The sequence below is a fragment of the Triturus cristatus genome, chromosome 5_2 (genome assembly GCF_964204655.1).
Source record: "Triturus cristatus chromosome 5_2, aTriCri1.1, whole genome shotgun sequence".
Lineage (NCBI taxonomy): Eukaryota > Metazoa > Chordata > Amphibia > Caudata > Salamandridae > Triturus > Triturus cristatus.
This window is the reverse complement of record NC_140588.1, coordinates 436351360-436370101: the sequence shown is the minus strand read 5'-3', so window position 1 is coordinate 436370101 and position 18742 is coordinate 436351360. Positions and strand designations below refer to the sequence as shown.

General features: G+C 43.0%; 1 protein-coding gene across 1 annotated transcript in view; it reads right to left on the bottom strand.

The window, feature by feature from the left end:
• Positions 1 to 18742, bottom strand: part of ADCY1 (adenylate cyclase 1) — a 1095828-nt gene that overhangs the window by 361335 nt on the left and 715751 nt on the right. Inside the window, exon 8 of the mRNA XM_085606626.1 lies at positions 3058 to 3199. Coding sequence (XP_085462752.1) covers positions 3058 to 3199 — 142 coding nt within the window. The remainder of the gene's footprint in view (positions 1 to 3057; positions 3200 to 18742) is intronic.

Below are 18742 nucleotides of genomic sequence, written 5' to 3'. Positions count from 1 at the left end.
ACTTATTGTGCCACTTATGTAAGTTGCACCTTAAAACATGCCCCAGGTCTGCCATTGCATCCTGAATGCAGTTTTGAACTGTCATGTTGACTTGGCAAGTAAACCTCCTTGGAAATTCTTAAACACCCCTTTTTATTGCATTTAAGTCACCCCTAAGTTAGACACTAGGTAACCCAGAGGGCAGGGTGCATTGCAATTGAAAGGTTGAGCATGTGCTTTTACATTTTACTGGTACTGGTAGTGAAAACCTCCTAAATCTGTTTTCCACTACAGTGAGGCCTACCCCTCCCATAGACAACATTGGAGATTCCTTATTAGATTTAATCAACTGTAATTTCCAATTGGGAGCAGGTAGTTTTGTCATACTTGGTGTCATTAGAAAACCCTATTTAATGAGTTTTTTATTTCAATTTTAAAAATACCACTTTTAGAAAGTTAACTAAGAAAAAAGAGGGGGGTGTCCTAGCCACCACATTCAAATGCTGCTAAACCAATTTAACAGACTAAAGGCCTTTAATTCAATTGATATGGTCTTGAAGCATTTATTTGCTACTTCGTTCTGTACACTTTACTCCACATTTAATCATGGGTCAGGTAAGTGCGGATACGTTTCAGTCAAGAGCAAATTATACATATTAAGGCAACAAATAAAACAAAGACATACTAGCTTTGTGATAAAGTAATGTGATGTAACAAACAATACATGAAGCGTGATACATAACAACAATTATCTAAACATTATATCACCAGTCTTAGTTCACAAACAGGGCAGCTACTAGGACAACATTTAGCATTCACATTGTGCAACAAATTCAAGAAGCTACTACTCACAGGGAAAAGAGACATTAATTCCAGTAGTGAGACAATTCAAATAACATTTCTACGAGGGAACCCGAATTAAAAGCAAAAGTCCCTGCGTTATGTAATGCCGACGCGTTTTGATTGTCAAGGTGGTTTATGGGATTCTCTTCAGGGCGTGGACTGGTTTATCTGATTGAATAGAAAAATAAATTTGCACGTTGCAGGCAAGAAGAGGCAGGTTAAAATGTGGATGGCACAATTTGCGCCAGACGGGCGGTGCTTTTACAAAAGATATAAGAAGGCTTGCTATCGGTTAAATGGAAACCTAGTTGTACTTTGCTTTGACCACTTTCGCCATCCCGGTGATGTTTTCTTTGATGCTTCCTTTCAGCTGTCAGTCGGTTAAATAGCTGAACATATAGCTTGAACAGCGCCACTCCACTGCAAATTTCACAAAACGGTAAAGAGAGTTGCTTCCTTTAAAGTACCCACAGAAAAGGACCGCATCGCATCTCTTTGCAATCGGCTCTGAAGGTCATCTAATGGTGTCTCATTCCCAGTTTCTCTCTCTTTTAGAAAGTTACCATTTTTCTCCCCTTAGCCGTTTTGTTCGTGTAGCCTATTTTGGGTCACATGATTGGGTGTAACTGACAGTATTTGAATTCCTCCCAGACAGTCACACATTAGAGGGAGTAGGTGTGCCTAAGAGGGCCATCTACTGGCAGGACGAGAGGGTAGAGCTAACCACAGCCCACTTGCAACTGAATAGGGAGTGCTTTGCTCTCACACAAATGACCTGCTGCCTCCACATTGTCACTGTAGCCAGCTATGAGCAAAGACATGGGAGTCATGAAATTCCATGCACTTCAAATCCACTGTCTAGAAGCTTCTCCCACCTTCCAGAAGGAGGGCATCAGGGTATATAAAGAAGACCTCAAACACAAACTATTCAGTTCACATCTGGACCTGTGGATTCTGCCTGGAAGAAGAAATGCTATGCTGCTGAAAGGACTGCTTCTCTGCTGGATTTCTGCCCTGCTGGACTGCTTCTTGCTGAATTGCTGCCTTGTTGACCTCCTGCCTGGCATAGGAGAACTGGATGTGCAACTTTTTTCTGAACCAAGGGCTATCTGAGTGATTCCAAGGGTTAATGTGTTGGCCACCTCATCTGAGCGTCAGGGACATGGAAGGCTCCCCAACATCCTGCACCAGCCCCTAGACCCAGATGAAGCAATTTCCTGACCCCAAGTGGGGCCCCTCAGATCCGGACACCTTGGTGTGTCCTCAGAGAGCAATATTGAAGTTTTTGGGAACTTCACGATGATGAACGGGCCCATTCGCACTAAGACCTCACCACCCAGGGAGGACCTCTGGTAGCCGCCTCTTCGCATTACAACATCGACCACTTGTGGGGACCACCAACATGAAGATCCAGTAATGCCCGTCCATGAGACATGGACTGCTCTTCATGCTACTCTGGAAGCCTCCTGCGACTCACTGCTACTTGTGACCCTCTCCACAATAAGTGGGACTTTTGGCACTTATTTGAGACGGTAAACTTTCATTGGGACTAATATGGTAACTGTAGCCAACCTTCGCTCCATAGTGGTCAGCCTGCACTTGTGACTTTGACCCGGTCCAGCTCTCCATATAGCCATAGTTGGCACTTAATGCTTTTTGGCAATATTTTTACTAAAATGTTTCAAAATCAAGAATTCCAGTTCACCCGATTGGATTTTTGTCGTTTTGCTGTCAAGTGATTTATTAAAATGTACCTTGTTTTTCTAAATTGGTGTGGGCTTTTTCCAGTGTTGTGTTTTCACTTTATTACTGTTTGTGTGCTGCATAAACACTTTACACATTGCTTCTAAGTTAAGCATGACTGCTTTTGTGCCAAACGACCACAGGGTTAAGCACAGGTTGATTTAGTGACATTTGTGGTTCACCCTACAAGGGATTGTGGCTAATGCCTGACCAGGGATCACATCCCAGTCAACCAATGGCCCAATTTCTCACAAAGTTTTTTGCCATAAATGCTGTTTATGTACCATTTTTCAGTGTCCCTTTGATTTTAATTTCAAGCTACCTTCTTTCAAGGCAAACGTTAACAGAAACAACTACTTTACATTTAGATTAGGTTACCAAAGTTCCAATTAATTGATTAGTTATCCTGGATCAGAAAGGCCACCGTGCATAACAAATGTCCTTACAGTACTTTGGAGGTATGTTGAACAGACAAAACATAAGGTGACTTACCTTTCTTCGATGTGATGGCACAATAAAAAATGTTTCTATGTTATGCTTCTTCAAAAAACTGTTCCGTTCATGGCCATATCCTGGCTCGACCTCATAATCCCCATTTAGGCACTCTAAAGTGGTCTTTGTGATATGAACCTTCCTGGGGAAAAAAAATCAAAGGATCACATGAAGCTGTAACAAGGGAGTTTTACAAAAAACGAATGGCTAGTGAAGATCTCTTTTCTTTTCAACATCGAGTTCAATTGTTTTATAGCTGAATTATATTTCACAATCTCACTAGGAGTGTGCGGGATTCCAATTCCACTAGCAAGGTTTTTTGAAGGTGACAAATCTTCCAACTTTTTGCTCCTTTGAAGTTCAAGTGTAGTAGATGACCGCTCTACCTCTCCCATTATGTAAGGATGGCCAAAATCTAGTCCCCCTTTGTGATACTGTCTGGGAGTAATACTCAAAGGCCATTTGCCTACTACACTTAGACATATGACCCAGGATGCAGGCTGCAGGCACCAAAAGGTTGGGACAAGAAATATCAACTATCTACAAGTGGCATTTTCAGGATTGTGATTTGTGATCTAAAATCCAACTTTACCATTAAACAGGATTTTAAATTGCAATTCATTAGAGTCCAAACATGATATTTGTACCTGTTCCCAATCAAATGTTACCACTTATTAAATGTAAAAATTTAAGTCAGTGATTTCTTTTGGGAGAGTTAGGCCCTACAGTACTGAAAAATAAAATTTAGGGTTTTTTGAATTTCAGAACATATAAACTTCAAAAATACATGTCCTACTCTTTAAATACAATGCACCCTGCCCTATGGGCTTATTGGGGTCTAGCCTCTGGGTGACTTATGTGTATTTAAAGGGAAAATTAAAGCCTGGCAAAAAGGTTTATTTTGCCCGGTCAAAATGGTAGTTCAAAACTGCATACAAGCAGTAATGGCAGACCTGACACATGTTCAAAACGGCTACTTATGGGGTGGCATAATAATTGCTGCAGGCCCACCAGTAACAGTTAATTCACAGGCCATGGGTGTATTTGTAATTGAATTTGTATAGTGCTTACTACCCCTGAGGAGGCATTGAAGTGCTTTACGCCAGGCAGCACTCTGCTCTGGAATCCAAGTTTACTGATTGGTCCAGATTTTTTGGTTATTTTTGGCTATTGATATTAGGTTTGTGTGTTTGAGATAACCATTCCAAGCATTCATTCCAGTTTCTTTAAGGTGGAATAAATAAGTATGGTAGTTGTTATCATTAGTAGGTGTTACATGAGCTCATGCAGATGGTTGGTGGGATTAATAGGTGAGCTGGAGGTGATTACATTTTGTTTGGTTACAGGGGTGTGAGTTTCAGAAGAGGAGAGGTTGTGAAACTGTAAATAAGTTATGGGCAGTTTGCAAAAATACAAAATTAGAGATTAAGGTAAACATGTTTTCAGTGAGATGAGGCATTCAGAGGATGGCGGGAAAGGGAATACAATATAAAAAAGCAGAGACAGACAATGTAAGAAAATATATGGGCAAACACTGAAAATGCTAGAGGGGATGTCTCTTGATTCTCATCTTCCAGATTGTCTCCCAGTATTAATTACTGTTGCAAAATGGGTTATGTCCAGTTAATATGCCCAGATTCTTGGCTCATTTTGTTTTATTTACTGTGGGTGAGTCTCACTACATGGGTCTCACCCATAGTAATCACATAGCAAATCGACTGCACATGTTTACCACTAGTATCTGCCTTTTTAAATAAGGCCTCCGTGACAAAGCTGCGGTAAGGGGCACTTGTCTGGTTACACATGAAAACATGCACATGCATGTGCATATGTGTGAAGGCTGCATGTATGAGACTACCAACGTGAGCAGCCCGGTAACTGCTTTGCAGGTAGCTTGGCACAGAGGGGACTCTCTAGTGTTAGATATTGATCTGGGATAGAACTTATAATACTAGTTACACTTATTATCAAAGTCAGTGCAAATTACTGTTTTGTCTGCAGTGACACATTATTGTATGCATATGGAGAAATCTGCCTTAGAGTGCAGTTTTGCTTCCCTTAGGCCTACAAAGTCATGTGAGGTACAAAACTGAGGTGGAATAGGTGTGCCCAGTTCATAATTGCAGGTTCCAAGACCATACATGTAGTTTTTATGGATCATCCAGAATTGTCATAGCTCTCTCACTAAGCTCAGGATCAGAGCCCAGGACTTGTGTCACCCTGCTGGGTAAAGTAAATAAAATTTCTCCCCAGCACAGGGAACAACGCCCAACCCACATAAAAGTGGTAACTAACAGTGCTTCCCTCAGCTCCTGTGGAGAAAGAGGTTGGGATGCACATTTGCATTTGTTAATACCCCATCACACAGTATCAGGGTTGGGGAAAGCCCAGGCACACTGAACAAAGGAGGAAGACCAACCAATAAGAGTCATCATGGATGGGGCTTCCCATTGAATTTTGGTGGAAAAGGCCCTGGCAGTGATATCAGCAAGGGGCAGAGCTGAGATCCCAAGAGGGAATGTGATCAGTGACTTCTCGATGACGCCATCTTGAACTGTCCCAACATTCCTTTGCTGGAAGGCTGAGAGGGGGTGAAGAGAGGATGTGGCACCTCAGGTTTAGATGGCTATGCCTGGCTTCTAGAACCTTCCACCCCATTTTAAAAAACTCTTTCCCAAAGGAGAGAGAAGACTGCTGGTGTGTTCTGCTGCTGGACCCTGGGACTGCGACATCCATGAACAACTGCAAAAAGAAATCTCCTAATGCCCAAAAGGACCAATAATTCTGCCCCAGTTGACCCCAAGACATGAAGATTTCCCAAAAGGCAATTGAGGCTGGCCCCCAACACCCCTTGAGGGCCAGTTAAGTGAAAGATCGGGACTTCTACGTCCTGAAACAAAGACCAGGAAGAACGCTGGTGCAAGGAGCCAGGGAACCAGCTCACTGTAAAGTACACCACCTTGGAGACCAGGGGGCCTGCTGGAACTGCAACTGGTGGTGAGAGCTCACCACCAGGAGTACAATGAGCCAGGATCATCTACATTGTCCTAACAGGGCCAGAGATATGGCTGCTTTAATATTGGTGACCTTGGATCCCCCTGTGAAAATTGAGCGCATTAGGCTTTGCTGCCTGGTGAGAAATGACCTCTGGGGTAGGCCAGAGCTCAGGGTTCATGCACAATGCAATTATATATCTCAGGGAGGGGTGTGTGTAGGGCCTCTCCCATTTTTAGATTTGACCCAGCGGGGGCCCATATCCCTGGGGGTCCCTATCGCCCCAGGCACTGACACAAAGAAGCAGTGGGAGTGGCATTGCACACCCCCAATAGCACTGGCCGTGTCCATGCTCCCCTTGCTCATGTCACATCAGCACAAACTCCTTGCCCACGTGGAATGGGTAGTGGAGAAGCACTCTGCCAGCTCCCAAGTTGGAAATGAGGAGTGCTGGCTGGTTGGTGAGCTAGCTGAGGCAGCCAGAGGCAGGCTTCCTGAGCTTCCTCCAACAAAGGAGGACACACTGGGTGCCTGGATGGGACCTGGCACCCAAACAGAAAATAAAATGGGAGAGCAGCTACTAAAGTATTTACTGCTTCTCCAGGTGAAGCACCCCATAATGCCTCATGAGATTTGTATTATCATATTTCTCTTGCCTACTGGTGGCCCCAGGGTGGCCCCTTTATGGTACTGAGCTCTGAGGGCATAATGCCCCATGGCCCCTAGAAACATTTAAGAATCAGATCACATTGGGGCTTAGGCCAATCTCAGAAAGAATTGCAGTTAGACCACTAATGTACTGGAGAAAAATCTAGCCAACTCCTGAAATGCTCCAGTGGTGCTGTGGTATGAAAGAGCTATGTAGTCTCCCACAGGAAGGCACATTTCACTGGATTAAATATGTAAGAGACACACTGCTAAGCATGGGGTTAGCTAAACTCTGGGAAGATCACAGGAGGACTGGTTTAGTAACCAGCAAATCGGAGCTCAACAGTTGTTTCAGGAACTTTAATCATGGCATGTGTTTGCCAAACCTGGCCCTTGGCACCCTGGCCAACTGATTTTTAAGCGTAAAGGTATTTACAAAACCAAACAGTTCCTATATGAAGTTGAAACAAGCCTGGCAAGAAAGCTGTATGTTCTGTTTAGGCATGGGCCACAGTAGTGGCTCATGCCCTATTTTTTTGTCCTTAGTATTCTAGGTCCAGAACCAAAAGGATAATCCCAATTTGCATGAACCTTGGGACCATGCAGCATGTGGGTCCTGAAGAATTCTACAATCCGATACTAGCAATCACATTGTTTTTGCGGTCTATAGATATCTATTTTCCATGTGGCTATTGAGGAGGACAAATGTCTACCTCCTGGCTACTTGAAAGGATTCTGCCATTGACAGGCCATTATGTGATCTTCATATGTGTGTTGCAGCCAGGCTGACAACTTAACATACCCATAATATCAATGTAGCAGTTTGCTGAGAGCATTGGTGTAGTTTATTGGGATGACGGACCTATAACTTGACTTCTGTAAATCTTGTATTTATATGATGATGGGTAACGTTTTACAGACCTTATTTTTACTACTTTTAACATATTTATATTATGTTTGTGGGCCTATTTCTATTCTTCTTATAAAGTTTAGGTGGTCAGTATGACATGTCTTTTTAAATGCATTTATTCATATTTTTCTTTTATGGCATATGGCAGAAATAAAGAGTATCGAACGAACAAAGTTAATTAAATGTGCCATTTGGGTGTAAACCAATTTTACCATGTTTATAGTAGAGAGCACAAACACTGTAGCACTAGTTGGCAGTGGTAAAGTGCAGAGAGGCCTACAAGCCAGCAGCAATGGGCTTAGAAAGCAAGAGGGGCAAAGCAAAAATGTTTGGAGGTGACCCTGCAGAGAGGGCCAAGTACAACAACGGGCAATCCCCTTCACTGGTTCTCTTCTCCTGCCTTTCCTAATGGCACCAGTTTTCTCAGCAGGGCACTTCCAAGTCCTAAAAGAACTCTATCACCTGTGAAGCACCCCGGGTTTCACACTGTCTTCTGTAATCTTCAATCTCTACACATAGTCGCTAGGTACTCTTTTCAGAGATATCCACCGCTGCTGTAAATCAACACAGGACGTTGTGTGCAATCAGTATTTTTCTGAATGTACACAATGTATTAATCATCAAATAACTTGGCTGTGCAATCAGTATTTATCTGAATGTACAAGATGTATTAATCATCAAATAAATTGCCTCGTGATCAAATTTTATGTTTTGTAATTATTTTTAAAAGCAATCATATATACATTATACTGGTTGTCATTGCTTAGTTTTTGACTCCAATCTTTAGATTATACATATCTCTTTGTAAGTTAATGCTAAAACAATTATTTACAAGTGAATTCCTGACGAAAATACCAGTCTTACCTTTACTATGTTTAAGGCAACATTCTTCCAGTGAAATGTTAAATTAATTGAACTATGATGTTTGTAGATTTAGTTGAATTCTTTAATTGCATATTTTTTATTTCTTCACCTCTTCCTTTACCAACACATCATGTAGTCTTGATTCAAAACTTGTTTGCTGAAACACCCACCTAAATATTGTTGTCTATTACTTAGAAAAAAAGTTAATTCTTTGCCTTATCTATAGAAAAATGTTGATCTTAGTATAAACTTTAAAGATTAAGCTATAACAGTTTTTGTTAGCTTATGAAGAATTATATACCTGCTTTGTTACAAAGTTTTCATTACGCTTCTCCTTGTAAGAAGCAAAAAAGTAGAGTGTTCTAAGGCAGGGGTTGCTAAACAGGGTGCCCATTCTCACTCAGTTGTTCCCTAAAGAGAAATGTAAAACCAAATATAATGTAATGTCCAATTTATAATTAAACTTTCAAATATCAATATGTTGAAACATTGTGACGTAAGTATTATTTTTAACCATCTGGATGAATGTTAATGTTAGAAATGGTGCAGTGGATGAGTATGTATTACTTTGTTACTTTCAAACAGTGGGATGCAAAATGGTAGACAGGTGTCTATGATAAGATATAGTGTCCTGCCAATTTTATATTTTAAATATTCATACAAACTATTTTTCACATATCAGGGCTCTCTATAGAATGGCAGCCAACCTATCCTAGAACTAGTTAATTTAACAAACATTTAAAAGGTATAATAAACATGAATTCATTCACACTACTAAAGACATATGCTACGTCAAATAAACATAAAAAATGGAGTGTATTTTGGAAATGTCTAATACGAAAATAATACGAAGGCCTAATATTTGTTTTTAAATTGTCAATAATTGAAATGTGAGTACAATTTATATGTGCTGGAGCTTTTGATTGTCAATGTTTATTGAATTACAATTGTTAATGAATTATGAAACAGTAACTACTTTTAATCTGTTACCAAGTCCCCTATTGGCACCAAGGGTAGTATTTATGTGCTGTGCTATCCTTGTTTTCACAACAAACCAGGATAAAAAGAGGCTATTAGATAGGTTCTATTCCTCTTCAATAAATATAAACCACGTAGTAGCATTATATTACTCACATAATGTTTGTCTTAAGAAAAAATGGATTTCATCATCATTATTAAATCCAAATAGAAATGTTTTTATTTGTAAATCAAAAAACTTTCATTTTCTCATAATATTTGTCCTTTGTTCTCACATCATCCTAGTTACTGTGAATTACATTTTCTTAATTGATTGTTCAAAATTGCTTTCATGTAAAAGTACAGGCATGAGGTGTTTAGCATGACATTTTTTAATGTTCTTCCATGTTCTCTCCAACATTCTTTTACTGGTCTGATCAATGAACCTACAAATAGTACTGAACATCCCCAGGGTATATTGTAAACACATTAAGAACTATTACATCTTTCATTTAAAAAAATTGTCCATATGTTTGTTTTCTAACTGCTAGTTTTATTTTACAATGCATTGAATTCATTGTGGTTACTGCTGATTCAAATTCAAATAATCTTTATGCGGATATTAAAAATAACCATAAAAGATACATGTTATATTCGGACCATCATCCATTAAAAAATTCAACCCAATGTACACATATCTCATTAAAACAATAATAATAAAAGGCCCAACAATATAAACATTAAAAACCGGGACAATTCCTTTCATAGTTCTGTTCATTTAGCCATGTAGGGTTACCCCCATCACATGGAAGGAGAAATCATAAAATACACGAGTCTCACTGCAAACTTTGCTGTGCCAATCATTTGTGTGTCTTTCAGTCCTTCCACCCTTTGTTTAGACCATCATGATTAATCCTCTCCTCTGGTCTTTCTTAATTTGACTCCCAATCGTAAAAAATGTACTGTGCTAAATAGGGTGAAAGGGTCAGAGGCGAGTTTAAGAAATAAAAGGGCCACTTTAGCCTGTCTTATATTAGAACGTCTTAAAATTGTTTTTAAAAACAGAGACCTTGGGTAAGCATAGAAAGGGCAAATTAGGACGAAATGAAGGGTGTTTTGCGGAGATCTAAGATCGCAGCCGCAACACCCTTTTAGGCTTACATCATGTGCAAAACCCGCTGGAACCAACAGGATATGATGCAAAAGATTTAATCTAAATCTCTACATTAAAAATCTATCCTGTCGGTTGTACATGTTAGAAAGATGAAATTCCATACCCGGTGTTGCTTTTGTAAGCTGAAATAACCTTACTGTAATTTTCCGCCCTTCTCTGTCCTCTCTAGCCCTAGCTAGGTGCTGCATAAAATCAGTCTTTATAACACCCACGTCTCTGCTGGCCAGTGTATGAGGTTCATTAAAAAAGTTTTCGTGGCCCCGAGTGGTCAAGACGTCCCTTACATATTTGAGCCAGGGAATTTGGGCCCCCTTATCCCCTCTCATGCAGTCCTCTAGGATTAATCTGCTTAGACTTGCCTCAGGGTTTGTCCAAATTTTTATCCAACAAATAATTGGTTTGAGGCAGGCCTTATCGCTAAGATAGGCAATACCCAGCTCCTCATGAGCAATGAAAGAGGATATGCATTTGGCACTTGCAGGAGCCTTTTTAAAAACTTATCTTCTTCCAGTTGTATTTTTCCCAAATCTGTGAAACCTCACACCTCACTCCCATACAGGGTCTTTGCACAGCATACCGAGCTATATAACTGTGCTATTTCATTCGGTGACCAACGACCCAATCTGGACGCATAGTTCATGATCGACCCCACAGCGCTAGGATGTTGGCTACATTTGTGCCTTACTAGTGGCTTGAAATTAAGGTCTTTATCAAAAACAATCCCCAGGTAGTTAAAAGATTTTACTTTTTCGAGTTTGTGGTCTCCTATTGTGAAACTGCAGTTCTTAGATGGCGTTTTGCCCACTTCCTAAATATATGATTTAGAGAGGTTGGGCACTAAATCTAAGTCCGCCATAAAACTGACAAATCCACTAATAAGGACCTGTAAACTCCTTCCTGTGCGCGCCAAGAGGACCGCATCATCTGCATATAGGAGGACTGGTATACTTCTCCTCCCAATGCAGGGACAATCTGCCTCCAGTGCCCCCAGCGCCTTATCTAACCTATTTATATAGAGCGTGAACAGGAAGGGCGCTAGGATACAGCCTTGCCTCACCCCACCCCGGCACCGGAAGTCTTCCGTGAGGTCACCATCGTCAGTGAATCTTACCCGTGCCGTTGTGTTGTGATGTAGCATTTGTAAGACTTGTATCAGTCCTGGGTCGACACCTATGGCTCCCAGGATTTCCCACAACTTTCTTCTGTTGACGCAGTCGAAAGCTGCTGAGAGGTCCATACATGCCAAATACACGGAGCCTTCCCTAGCCAGAGTGTATTTGGCCACCAAGTGATAAAGATTCAGACACTGATCTGTCATAGAGTGCCCGTTACGAAACCCGTATTGGACGTCAGTGATAATATTATTTTCCTCGGCCCAGTCCAATAAGCGATTTAAAATTACTCTCCCATAACTTTCACCGTAACGTCTATAAGGGAAATTGGGCGATAGCATTGCGGGTCGTTTCTATTTCCCTTTTTAAAAATTGGCACGATGACAGCACTGGACCAAGATCTTGGCATGCCCACCTCACTAGCTGCGTTAAATACCCTGGTCAATATGGGAGCCCAAAGGCCAGCTTGACTTTTAAGTAAATCAGGGGGGATCCCATCAGGCCCTGGCGCCTTTCTCAATACCAAGCCATCTATTCCCAACTTTACTTCAGCTACCGTAAAAGATATCCAGTCACCAGTGGGGAGACCTGTATCTAAAGTTAGCTGCGCCTCTTGATTGCCCCGATTATATAAATTTGTAAAATTCGCTACCCATGCTTCTGGCAAAATATGGGACGCTACTTGTGGTTTATTTGGGGCTTGAAAACATGGGTCATTTATTACCCTCCAGAAGCTGTTCATGTCGTGGCGCTCCGCGGCCTCTCTTAGTGACTCCCAGGCCTGGGAGTGAAAAGAGATTTTCCGCAAATTGATTGCCTTTTTGTACCGACTCCTACAGGCAGCAATCATACCTCTGTCTTTTGAGATTGTCTTGAGTGCCTGCTTCAGGTTCCTGTGAGCCCTTGAGCACTCCTTGTCGAACCATCTAGGGCAGAGGTCGACCTGCATATTCGTTTTACTCCTCAAAAGGCTATCAATGTGGCGGGCAGTACCCTCAAACGCTGCGATCAGATCGCTCCCCTCTACCGTGATGTCCAGACACCTCCAAGTCTGGCTGTCACTATTTGCAAGGAGCGCTCTGTGGAGAGCTATCCCATCAATCTTACTCCATTTAATTCTCCTACCCTGGTCCTTTGCCTTGTACTGGCCCACGGTGCCTCTTTTATCCGCTTTGGTGGAAAAGTCAACAGAGCTTATTGTCAATTCCAACGGGTTATGGTCACTAAAAGCGCTAGGTACTATCCTAAAATGGCTAACCCTACCAATTAATACATTTGAAACAAAGATATAATCGATAATTGAATCACATTCCCGTCCCTATAAGGAGGGAGTTATTGAATTGGGTGACCCTCCATCGATCAGATCCATCGTATGAGTTAAGGCAAAGTTTCCCAAGATTGTGCCTAGTGCCATGCCCTCATTAGAATGCTCTGTGTGCCATCCCTTTATGGAGGGGCAAGTATCCCAGATTCCTCCTTCCCATTTCAGATAGGGGCACTGATGACTGTTAAAATCCCCCAGAAGGATCAACTGGGTACTTGAGTCCCCTGAGTCGTGTAACACCGTCAATCTCTCCTCCAACTCGACCAAGTTTGACATGGATTGTCCCGCATTATAAAAATTTATAAAAATAAGCTTTGAGCCCTTTATAGAATATGTTATACCCTGGAGACAGCCAGAGTCCCACCCCAAATCTTGCCAGCTCCCTTGCAACGTCAATGCCATATACGTTGATAATCCACCCTTTGCTTGGCCCATTGATGATTTACGGGCCGGGGCAAAAAACAATTTATATCCCTCCAAAAATGACGCACTGTTATCCGTCACCCAAGTTTCCTGGAGACAGATAACTTTGTACTTTCTAATAAAATCTTGCCATTCTATGTTAGTTGCGAGTCCTGCAATATTCCAAGAAATCAGCCTCAGCTCCGTGGGTATTAAATCAAGGCCCCTGGTCCCTCCCCTTATCTTCCTTGGGGGGAGGCTCGTCTCTGGGCAGGTTACTTTAAGCGACGTGACTTCCACATCCCTCACCAACCCTACGAGTGTACCAACTTTTAATCCCTGATCGGGTGCCTCTGGTGGGTTTGTGTCTCCAGAGATCCACTGGGTGTCTAATTCTCTCTCGACCGCAACACTCCCCGTTCTCACCAGTCAGTCTTGTTCGTCCAGGGCAGAAATACTAGAGAGAGGTGTGAATCTATTTGGTACTAAGCGAGTAATATCCACCCTGCCTTTCTTAGTAATCCATGGCCGTTGCAAACTCTGAGCAAACTCAAGGGCGCTATCCCTGTAAAAAAAATACAGTGGAAGCATCCTTATGCAAGACCCACTCTCGCCCTCCCCATGCCGGTTATCAAGCAGGTCTTTAACTAACTCGGGGTGTCTAAAATTTACGATGACACAGTCACCTGCAAATTTTTTCTCGCTTCCCCCAATCCAAGCCACCCTCCTAGCCATAAGGATGTGTCTATGCTGTAATCTCCTTACTGATGTATTATTGTAAATCCAGTGCAAGGCCTTATTTATCAGTGTACTAGCCGATTCTTCACTGTCATTACTTATTCCTGGTACGCCTACTAGCACTATTGAATAAGGGCAGGAGGCCGTGGGTAGATCTAATGTCTGGAGACCTGGCGTACTCTGGGTACAGTCCACAGTATTGTTCTTAAAAGTCTTCTTGGGCTCCATTTGTCCCAAGCGGCTATCCCTAGGCACATGTGGGATTCGTAGATTACCTGGGGCCTTACAGCAAACATCCTTATTACTGGACTTTTCAGGTTCCAGTGTTATCTCTCTATACTCACTGTGATTGTTATCAATATTAATTACATCCTTTTCCCTGCGGTCAACCGCTTCGGTCCCCTCCACCCTCCCCTGTGGGATGTTCCCAATTGACTGTCCCCTGTTATGATCAGCTAAACTGCTTCTTATCCCTTCCATATTCGAGATTTTAGTCATTACTGGCCCCAGGTATTGAAGAAAAAGCTGTTCCATTTTGTTTTCCAACGATAGGATGATTTCTTGAAGCCCATCAGTCCCTCTTGCGCTATGACAGGTTGGGCATCCTATATTCTCAGAGTTCTTACTAGTGCCTTTGATGGACTTTACTGGCCCTTTTCGACTAGATTTACTGGTACCAGTAGATCGTTGCGATCCACCCGACTCTGGAAACCCCGCTAAAACTTGCGATTTTTTGGAGCATGTAACCACTTCTCTACTAGGGCTCGGTATTAGGTCAACATCCATTATTACTGCTTGGGCACTAGAGCCCCCCTTGAGTCATCCCCTTGCGCTATTCTCTGTTGGGGAACCACCTGGATATCGCCTGTACTGTGCGTTCCCTTCGTTGCTTTGCAATTACCAGTAGACAGCCCAGTTGGACCTACTGTCTTGGGGTCCCCCTGTAGGCTTAGATCAACTGTTGACGGTCCGTTGGTAGTGTCAGGCTGGGTCGTATGGGCTAGAGTGGGTTGCGTTGAATGCACCCCTCCACAAGGCATTACGCAAGAGGCTATATTGCCCAAAGAGGATCGCTTCTTAGCTATTAGAGAATCCAATGATAATCTCTGTTCGGTCAGTTGGATCTCATGTGCTAGAAGCGATTCAGCTCTTATGATAAAGGCATCAAGAGTCCCTTTTACCCCTCCCTCCGCCCTCGACTGAGAGTTCTAAGGTTTAACCATAATCAGGTAAATCGGTGCTAGATGTGCCTAACGTGAACCCCGCCCTTTTATATGCACAAAAACTGGGGAGATAGCGGTGCCAAAAACAGATCAGGCTTTACACAAAACCACAGCTTGTAAACAATCTACATGCAATGCAATATACATTATACCGGCGGAGACATAAATGCAGCTTATGATAGAGTCACCTGAGTTACAGCACGAGATGTGTGGCCACTAGCATTCAGGCATTATCGTAGGAGTGTTCCACAGGCGAATACGGTCATAGGCAGATGAACGGGACGTGGCCCAGCCCGGCCTCCTCTGGCCTCTGACGGCCACAGACGGCCCGCCCTTCGCCCGGACTTAGCCCGGCGCCGCCCGCGCGCGTCCCGCGAGGCTGGCTTCCGGCCTTAAAGATATACGCCTTGTAATCAGGGGGAGTGGCCGCAGCTGATGCTTGTGCCCTGCATAGTCCTGGGGCTTGTAGTGCGTGCTCTGGATCAGGCTGGCGAGTAGGTAACTGTCAATAATCCTGTGGTGAAGCGTCTCCCGCGCAGCGGGAGGCGCGAGCAGTAGAAATAGCCCCCGCTGGTTGGGGGGAGTGGCCCCAGCTGATGCTTGTGCCCCGCAGAGTCCTGGGGCTTGTAGTGCGTGCTCTGGATCAGGCTGGCGAGTAGGTAACTGTCAATAATCCTGTGGCGAAGCATCTCCCGCGAAGCGGGAGGCGCGAGCAATAGAAATAGCCCCCACTGGTTGGGGGGAGTGGCCGCAGCTGATGCTTGTGCCCCGCAGAGTCCTGGGGCTTGTAGTGCGTGCTCTGGATCAGGCTGGCGAGTAGGTAACTGTCAATAATCCTGTGGCGAAGCGTCTGCTGATTCAATGTTAGGGGTTGTCCTTAGTTCCTTCTGTTCTGATGTATAGCGAGCTAATAAAAACTGATGAGCTGGGTCTCAACCACATAGAGAGATGTAATGCTTGTGAGTGATAGGAAAGGAAGTACATAAACCAGGATTAGATGTTTACCTTATTAACAAGTTCAAACGACAGGCAAGAAGAATAGAATGGACATCACGTCAAAGGCAACAGTGACAACAAGGAAGATCAAGGAGAATGTCCTGCCCTAATTTGCTTTCATCCTGAGCTCCTCTGACATTCTGAGCACAGTTGACTCAGTGCTGTGAAGAAGAATGAAGTAAGATAGCATGTGTAGAAAATGCCTCTTTTCGCATGATTATCTCCAATGTTTTAAGACTTATGGTATTGTTTGTTTGATTCTGTGAAATAGGACTCAGCTGATAAGGCCCTAGTACATCTGCTCTGGCTCCTAAAACATGTTGAAATTGTCTACTATCATAATTGGCAAATTTAACTTACCTGTAAGTCCCTAGTATATGATACAAAGTGTACTCAGGGTCTGTTAGTTGAATGTCATCAGAGGACAGCAGGACATATTGTGCCATCACTAAAGTGACTATGCAAAACATGACTGCAGGTCTGCAACCAGTAACCTGGCTGTGCAGGTTTAAACTGCAAATTCAACCTGTGTAAATAAATCCTCTTGACAGGCCTAACCCTTCCTTTAAAATAATAATAAGTCACCTCTATGTCGGCCTGAATGCCCATAAGGCAGAGTGCATGATATTTAAATGTGGAACATGTAAGAGTTTAGTGTTAAAAATGTCCTTATAGTGAAAAGCTATTTCCACTGTAGCAGAGTTAAATAATGAGTAGGAACCAGATAAAATGTTACTTCTTGGACTTTTTAAAATATTTATTACAAATTGGTAAGTTGTATTTGTAATAAATATTTTCTAAATGGTACTTTCAAAAAGTCACATTTGCCTGCCCAGAACATCAAGACCCAGCCCACTTGCATGAGCTTCCAACTGTCGCCTAGAAGCATATTGCCTCCTTGATGAGATATGAAGTGGCTAACATAGCTGAGACAAAAGCCTTGGATGTGATGAGGTGTTTTGTTCCTCAGACAGGTGGACCACCTGGACTGTGTCCAGCAACTTAATTAACTTTAAGGGATGCCTACCCCGTCACTGGCAGATTTAGCTCCCACATGGGCCTGCCTCCTTTTTGTCTTCCTAGCCAACCATGCATCAATCCCAGTGAGGTACAGCTTCCACCAGAACTGGTTTTTAGTGACCATAGAGGGGGGTTCTCATTTAACCAACCACACATCTAGGGTGGGTACAGTAGCTCTTCACATGGGAGGAAGGGTCCTGCCATGTTGGGTTCAGGTAGAAGGGGTACTGTGAGATTGTTTACAGTAGGGCATACAGAAACTGCTGCAAAACTGGTTAGAGTTACTCCTCTGATCTTTATCTCTATTGGTCAGGGAAGTGGCAGAAGTCACCATCACCCACAGGCTAGCTAGTGTAAGGCATAAATCTGCCACTCATGAGCACCCTCTTCAGAATACTGTTGCACCTGTGGAAGACAGAATGAGCACTCCCCCTGCTGTTGCGACCTGTCAGGAGAACCTTACGTGTTGAAATTTCTCCTATTTGTAGCCAGGGCTAAGAAATGGACTCCATGGGTCAGTTGGCTGCCATTCTGTTAAGCAGCAGAGACCAAAAAGCTGCACAAAGCCTGCTTGCCCGGCTGACCAGTTCCACCTCTATCTACCCTGGACCCTGCAGGTGATTTCTTTTGGAGTGAGTCCTGACCCCCAAGTGCTGCACCTGAGCTCATGCAACCATTGGAGGGTGTCAAACTGTACTGCTCCTGCCTAACCCTAAAAGCTGGTTGTTAGATCTGTCACACGTTGTGATCTTCGCACAAAATGTTTTCCTTCTCCCTTCATTTTTGCTGATCTTGTTTTTGCTGGCCTTAGGACTCTTCACACTCTTCCACTGCTAAGCAGTACCAAAGTGCTTGTGTTCTCCCTCCTATACATGGTAACATTGGCTTATATCCAATTGGCATATTTAATGTATGTATAAATCCCTAATAAAGGGCCCCTACTTGGACCCGGGGCCTTTAAATGAACAGCTACTACTGGGCCTGCAGCACTGTCTGTGCCACCTACTTAAGTAGCCCTTTAGCGAAGTCGCAGGCCTACCATGGCAGCCCACGTGTGCAGTTTTAAACTACTATTTCGACCTGGCAAAGTAAACCATTTTGCCAGGGCCAAACTTTCCTTTTCAATTATATAGGTCACACCTAGGGTAGGCCACGGACAGCCCAGAGGGCAGGTTAAAATGTATTTAAAAAGTAGGACATGTACTTTTAAGTTTCAAATGTGCTGGTAGTGAAAAACTCTTAAATTCATTTTTTGCTACTGCATGGTCTAAATCTCCTAGAGGATAACATTGGATTTACCTTATTATATGTTTTAAGTGAGAA